Source organism: Artemia sp. Qi Xiang Cuo, chromosome 6, assembly GCF_049724085.1.
Source record: "Artemia sp. Qi Xiang Cuo chromosome 6, ASM4972408v1, whole genome shotgun sequence".
NCBI classification, from domain to species: Eukaryota; Metazoa; Arthropoda; class Branchiopoda; order Anostraca; family Artemiidae; genus Artemia; species Artemia sp. Qi Xiang Cuo.
In genome coordinates, this window is record NC_142799.1 from 57,809,394 (window position 1) to 57,817,389 (window position 7,996).

At 33.8% G+C, this 7,996-nt stretch overlaps 1 protein-coding gene across 1 annotated transcript; it reads left to right on the forward strand.

Moving 5' to 3' along the window:
* Positions 1-807: 807 nt before the first annotated feature.
* On the forward strand, positions 808-7,652 carry LOC148951439 (sodium-dependent multivitamin transporter-like). Its single transcript, XM_089091109.1, has 3 exons — positions 808-827; positions 4,629-4,848; positions 7,512-7,652. The coding sequence occupies exons 1-3, from the start codon at positions 808-810 to the stop codon at positions 7,650-7,652; spliced, it is 381 nt and encodes a 126-aa protein (XP_088947235.1).
* The last annotated feature ends 344 nt before the right edge of the window (positions 7,653-7,996 follow it).

Below are 7,996 nucleotides of genomic sequence, written 5' to 3' on the forward strand. Positions count from 1 at the left end.
AACCCCCTCAAAGCCCTCAGTGCAAGGGTTGTAAGTTATGCCCTGCGGGCATATAAGGTTTTTATAGAAAGTTGCTGTAGAAAGTTGCTGTCAAAACGGGCTCATGTGATTGGAAATTGAAATTGCCATTTTTAATAGTCGAAAGTGAGTGGAGAGTAATTAACCCCCCCTCTCACGCCCATTATCTCCCCAAAAACATTCAATCACAGTTTAGAGATAGTCATTTTGTTCAACGTAGTCGAAAGTTCTGTAAATTATGTATTTAAGGATGACAGACCCCCCAGGGTAAAGGTTGTAAGTTATTCCTTGGGTGCATATAACATTTTTATTGGTAGAGATTTCGTAAAACCTCAAAACGGCTCATCCAATTGGAAATTGAGAGGGCTAGTGTCCTTTTTAATAGTTGAAAATGCTTGGAGGGTAACCAACTCGCCCTCTCACGCCCAGCAGTCATCCAAACACGTCGCATCAAATTTTTCAGATAGCCATTTTTGTTCAAAGTAGTAGAAAGTTTCGGAAATTAAGTCTTTGAGAATGACACCCCCTCAGCCCTCAGGGCAAGGGTTGTAAGTTATACCCAGGGCGCATATAAGATTTTTTATTGAAAGTGTTGTCTTAGAAACTTCAAAAAGGGCTCATTTGATTGGAAATTGAAATGGCTAGCGCCATTTTTAATAGTCGAAAGTGATTGGAGAGTGATTAACGCTCCTCTCACGCTCACCATTACCTCAAACACATCCAATCAAAATTTTGAGATAGCCATTTTGTTTAACGTAGTTGATAGTTCTGGAAATTAAGTCTTAGAGGATGACTATCTTAGAGGATAGGTATTATAAAGAGTCTTTCGAAGAAGCTCAAAATTCTCCTCGCAAAACGTGGTCTTTAATTAATTCTATTATTAAAAAACAAAGGAATTCTAAGTTGCCTGAAGTTATTAGTTTGGAAAATGGATCGACTTCTAACAAATTGGAGAAAGTGGCTGATGTTTTGAATACATATTTCGCTAGTATAGAAGAGAAAATTGTTTCATCAGTAATGAACCAGTTTGATTCACGCAGTAATAAACATTTTTCTTCATACCTTCCATCTCCTCAAAGTGATTCAATTTTTGTTGCGTCTATTTCTCGGTCTGAAATAAGAAAAATAGTGTATGATATAAATCCAGGTAATTCAGCGGGAATTGACGGGTCTAGTTCTATTATTTTTAAAGAAATATTGTCTGCAGTAATTTTGCCATTGCAGCATTTAATCAATCTTTCATTTCAGACTGGAGTTTTCCCGTCTGCTTTTAAAGAAGCAAGGATACTTCCGCTTCGCAATGGTGACTCTCTTGAAAACCCATCAAATTACCGCCCTATCTCTATTTTGTCAGCATTTTCTAAAATATTTGAGGAGGCAATTTATAAGAGGATCTATGACTTTCTTAAATCGTTTAATTTTTTCACAAATTCCCAGTTTGGTTTTAGGTCTGGACACAATATTGAGCACGCTATCATTGCTCTCATCCAATATATTCATGAATGCTTAGATAGAGGTGAAATTCCAGCAACAATATACTTGGATTTTAAAAAAGCATTCGATACAATATCCCATTGTATTCTTTTTCGTAAATTGGATAATTGTGGTGTGCGCGGACTGGCGTTGGTTCTATTTAAATCTTATCTTGATAGGAGAAAGCAACGAATAGATGGAGGTAATTTTCTCTCTTCGCCTGTTCCTCAGTCCTCCAGGGTTGGGGTACCTCAGGGCTCTGTCCCAGGTCCTCTGCTTTTTCTAATTTATATAAATTATCATCACCATGCTTTGGCAATCCCATGTCTCAGCACGCATTTTGCTGATGACATGGCAGTTTCAATTTCTGAAAGGAATGACGAGGAGTTGGAGGCAAAACTTGATACTGCATTTTCTAATGTTCTTGAATGGTGTTCTGCAAATTTTATTGCTTTGAATTTATCAAAAACTAATTTCATAATTTACGGCAGGAAGTCAAATATATGCCCTCGTATTACGCGAGTTACTTCTTCAAAGTATCTATTATCAATATCTCGGGTGAATGTGATAAAGTACCTTGGACTTATGATTGATGAAAGATTATCTTTTAAAACACACATTCAAAATATGCGCTTAAAGATTTCAAGGTATGTTGGTTTAATGCGGAGGTTGAAGCATTCTTTGCCCTACTCTGCTTTACGAAGCATTTATTTTGCTCTGATTCAGTCTAATATTAATTATTGTTCTCTAGTATATTTATCTACATTTAAAAGCCATATTAAACCAACACAGATTTTACAAAATAAAGCAGTAAGAATCCTCAAACTTTTTATTTCATCCCCTGTTTCACTTCCAAATAAGTCTTCTACAGCATTTTTATATACTTATTTAGATATACTTCCAGTTTCTCAACAATTTACTTTTGGAGCAATTATTTTCAAATTTAATTATGATATTAAGAAATTACCGCCATATTACCTCAATCAAAATTTGTTCTCCCAATCACAAGATTTACATCGTTATAACACGCGACAAAAAAAAGTATCTACATTGACATGTATAGTACTGAGAGATCTAAATTTGCCCCATTCGTGTCAATAGCCCGGTGCTGGGATGCTCACAAGGATTTTATTTATAAATTTTCTTCTATCCATTTAATAAAAAGGAATCTTAAATTTCATTTAGTTCAGGATTATTTTTAATTAAGTGTCTTTTTAATATGATTAAGTTATTTATTTGGATTGTTGTTCTATGTGAATGTGGGCCTCTCGGCTATCTTTTAGTATGAATTTATATTTAATAATATTGATCTCTCTTTTTTATATATATATATATATATATATTTATATTTATATTTGGATCCTGGGCTAGCTGCTACTTTCATATTATTGTTGTATTATTGTATCTTTGCCGTCGTAATTATCTTTGTATTGTAGCGTAATTTTTTATTGTATCTTTGTCTAGGCCTAGTTTTTCGAGCTTGTCTCCCCATGGGCCTATGTCAATTATATACATGTATATGATAATAATAAAATGATTGAACTTGAACTTGAACAACCACCCTAACAGCCCTTAGGGTAAGGGTTGTAATTTATGACCTGGGGGCATATAACGTGTTTATAGAAAGCGTTGCCGTTTCAAAAAGGGCTCATTTGATTGGAAATCGAAAGGCCTAGTGCCCTTTTTATTATTCGAAAGTGATTGGAAGGCTTGACATTCTTATAGTAAAGATCGATGTGGGTATAATATATTATTTTTGTTGTTGTTGTTGTTTAGAACAGGGCACTTCGTATCGAAGGAGTTGTCGTGGGAACTTCTAAAAGATCTTATTCGAATGAAAATAGAAAGGACTGATGCCCTTTTTAATGGACGAAAGAAATTGGAGGGCAATTAGTCCCCTTCCTACTCCCACCCTCTTCTTTGCTCATTTTGTTTAAAAACTAAATGTTGCCTTAAGATTAAATCAAAATGCACAGTGATAATGCTAATTCCAAATAAGGCATCTCAGCAGTATCCCAAGAACGACTGAGGGTATTATGTTCAAATTTTCGGGGCTACTTCTGTTCTTAAAATTTAACCAAATCAAAATAGTGTAAGTGTATCCAAGCTATCAAAGAAAGTAAACAGATTTTTTTTGCGAATGGTATCAAGTTTTCCATTTAAGGTCAACTAGAGGAGGTATGAAACTAAATTAAACACTGTTATCTGTGTCCAGATTTTTAAAAAGGTGTATGTTATTAAAAATTGCTGAAAATTTTTCTCCAGCATACAAATAGCAAGCCAAACTATAATGTCTTAAAAAAAACGAAAAGATTTAAAGTATTATTTTCTTTTTCCCTGAAAGACTATGTCAATATAAAACGAGCAGAAATTAATTAAAAAAAAACTTTTTCCACAAAATAAGTTTTTCAAAAAAAAAAGTAAAGAACTCCATTAAGCAAAAAATGAGCAAAAATAAAATCAAATAATCTACCAAGCCTGAAACTACCACAAATCAGCATAGATAAATAAATGAAACCCAAAACGAACAGAGATTACAATAAATAACCGAGTCAAACTCAAAACGATCAGAAATTAGCATAAGTTGGGCTCAAAACTAAGTCTTCCCATGGCCAGAACAAAATTTGCACTTTACTGAAAAAAAATACAAATGAATGTGCATTGTAAGTTTAATATACATATACTGATGTTTAGTAATCAAAATGTTAATATTATTTGATTTATTAAAGCTATAAAAGTAAAAACATTTAAACTTTTATAAATGTTTTTATAACAATTTTCTTATAAAACATTTTTTTTCAGCCCAACTAATTGTATCGAAGCAATAAGATAAATGTGAGTTTTTAACATCGGAGCTGTACATTGGTAAATGAGTTATTTTTTCATTCTCGACAAATGTTATAAGCTTCAGATATAAGATTGATGTTATGATATGAGATAGATTCGTTCTTATGGGCTGATGTGAAGTTGCTACTTAAAAATAAAGACATTATTGCCTGACAATGTACTATTCCCTGTTCTTCACCCCGTCCTGGATGAATTACTCTTTGAGATGCCCACTCTTCTATTAGAATCAAATGTTCCCGCCTCTATGCCTACTTAAACTTTCATTTGGTGAAAAAGTATTTATATTTCAGGAGCGACACTCTTGGTCTGTACAAAGTGAGCTATATGTGGTATTCAACTATCGGCTGTTTTACAGTAATAATTGTTGGAATCATAGTGAGTTTTTTAACAGGTGCTCAAGATCCTAAGAAACTAAATCCGGAGCTCATTTGTCCTGTTTATAAGAAACTTTACTGCTGCTTCCCTAAAAAATGGAAAGAGTTCTTAAGATTCAACGTCGGTGATGAATATGTAAGTAAACTTTAACTATGGTAATTTGCGACATGGAATAATTTTAAGGTTGTCTTGAGCTGGGAATGTTTAAAACTTTTCGTTATTTGCATATTCATTGTGCTGTTGAAGATGCACATTGCTTTTGTCGTTTTTTTTCGATTTTAATTCCTTATCCCTAATCATACATGCCAGAAAGTCTAATGCAACTGCTCATATGGAGTGACACTCCTGTGCCTTGTGCTGCTACTGAATTAAGAATTTCTTTTTCTATAGAACCATACTGTTAAACAAATTTTATGTATAAAGTTGATTTGCACTTCTAATTGGCACCAATCTGATCTTTGTCATAGCAGATGATTTTGTTTGAAGACGATAGGAATTGCAATCAAACTGAAATCAGTCCTGATTTACAGGGTCGGCTCACTTTGGGATATAAATTCGGGGAAGTAGCTCTCTAATTAAAAAGCTTTTGTCCCAATGTGATGTAGTCTGTATACAATCTGCACCGATTTTTTTTTTTTTTTTTTTTTTTTTTTTTTTTTTTTTATACTTAAGTGCATATATTTAACTCGGCATTCATATAACGAATGAGCCCCAAATTGTCTGTATATGCACATAAAATTCACTGAGGTTCTATGCACAACTTGATATTCAATGCCAGATTCTTTCTTGTTTCTGGTACTCTGGGTACTCTGGGAATTCTGGTATACCTGGTACTCTGGTACGAAATTCTGGTACTCTGGGAATGCAAGTATACCTTAAAATGGAGGTAAAACTTGCTAAATCAGGTACCTTGGAAAACCCCCTGGAAAACCAATATATTTTTATTAACAGGAAATAATGTGCACAGAGCATTAGAATTCGACGGTAAGTACATAGGGGGGGGGGGGGATATTCAGGCCCGTAAGCCTCGTGAAATTTACATATTTTTACGATTTGTCTTATTTCTTATGTAATTCCGTAATTTTACCCCTTTTTTGAAGTTTCGCTTCTCTCCCTAACCCCCCTCCTTCTCCCAGGAGTAAAATCATCCTTACGTCCCCCTACTTAGCTCATAGCCTGCTAAAAGCTAGTGAAACAGAATCTAATAAAGGGGTCAATTACAGATTCAAGTTCAGATATTAAAAAAAAATATATTCATGAGCCCATTTGATCAAGTCTACAAAGAAATATTGGAGAAAATTTACATAGAAGGTAAACAATTAGTTTTAATGTATAGGCCTATTTGAATTCCAAATTGTAATGAACAATTAAAAATAAAAATGTGTTAAATAATTCATCAGAAAATCACAGCTTTTTCCTCCTGATGTTTGAAATTCTTATTATGATTACACTCTCCATGGTTATAAATAAGATCACCAAGATTTTAATAAAAATCTATATAAAACTTTTCTAAAGTTAACAAGTTTTAGAAAACACATAACCTTTGAAATACTAGTTTTCCCGTGTACGATAAATGGAAACCCCCTCCTTCTTTCTTGTATTATGCTTTATTTTATAAGTCGGTAATTCTATTTTCCCAAACTCCCTATGTTTAGCCACCAGCAATTTTGCAAAATTTCTAATAACACTTTGTAAAGTAAGTTCAATAGCACCTCCCATGTGTTTGTTATTAATCACAGTGATTATCTTTCTTTCTTTATAAGATACTTGAGACTCGTTTCCAAGGAAGCCAAGGGTCCTTCTAGAAATTATTTCTTCTGGGATTACCTTTCACATAACTACTGATCGCTAGAAAATGAGAGATTGTATTCTGCTGCTTAATTGATCAATGAAGAAATAGCGCACTGATTAAAAGTTTCCTTATTGAGGTGATCATTATAAGTTTTGAGGTTGTTACGCTCATTCTATTTGAGTTGTTCAAGATATCATAGTGACACTTCGTTAGTCTTATCAGAGAAAACGCTTAAGCATGTATTTGAGGAATGCTAACATAGTTACCATAGCAAGCGCTTTTCAAGGGACATGATGCTTTTGCAAGAATATTCCATTGGACTGACATAATTTCTAATAAGCTTAGTAAATGCTTGAGTTGATTTATGTGAGGCTGTCATGTCACAGCTGAAAGCAGGGTTGCCACCTGGTGAAAAAAAACTAGATTTTAGTTATTATTTGGTTGATTTAGTTACTTTTTTTTAAATAGTCTACAGATTCATGTGCTGATTAAAATGATAGTTTTTGTTTATACAATATTAAAAACAACTAGAAATAGTGATAAATCACTAGGAGTGGCAACCCTGACTGAAAAGTGACGAGCGTACTAAATCTTGGGCCAGATGCAGCATGCATACCGTAGCAGAGCAGAGGTTTTTGGGAGATGGTTTTGCAACAGACAATAACTTCTAGATTTAACAAAAAAAAACGATCTAGTATCTAATTAACAGGTCCTACCAAAAGAGATCCAAAAACATTTCTAATGAGGGACCCAAGGATTTACCTTATTTATAAGTCATCTAATATGCTGTCACCCAGTGATAGTTTTGCTACCTTTGTTTGTGGCTCCCTATCACAGCAGTGTTCAGTTATTCATCAATGGTTAAAGGAATGTTTCCTTGCATTGAGTTTTGTATCGAAGTTACGGTAATGTCAAAGAGATAGGTATCTGAAAAGTAACTTAACTGATTCTATCAAAATCGTGTCAACTAATACTCCGATTTTAATTGAACCAAGCATGATTTTAGGTTCCCAAAGATGATGAAGATGAAGGAAAGATGAACCCTAATTCAGGTCCCAAAAGTCATGTAAATGTTGCCTTTGACGATGAAGCTGAATTTATCAGAGAAAAAAATGGATACTCTTATGATATGACAAAGATAGAATGAAAAAAAAGTTTGTATATACCTGTAATAATTTTTATTGCGACAATATATTCACTAGTTTGTACTTTTCGCGACTTATTGAAAACAGATAACAGGCACAAACACACTAGAATTTTCAATACGGAAGAGGAGGTCAGGATATTGCCCCCAGCTCTTTTGGGAGCTTGTCATAGTCCAAAGTTCAGGTGGACTTAATGGAATCTACTTTATGAATAAAATTACAGGTCACCTAATATTTGCCCAGTTTTTATTGAGTTCAATTAGTTGACCCAATGAGCCACGTGAAACCCGCAAGTTTAAATAGCGACTCCTATACATAGGCTTATAAAGTCAGTTGGAAAGAAAAA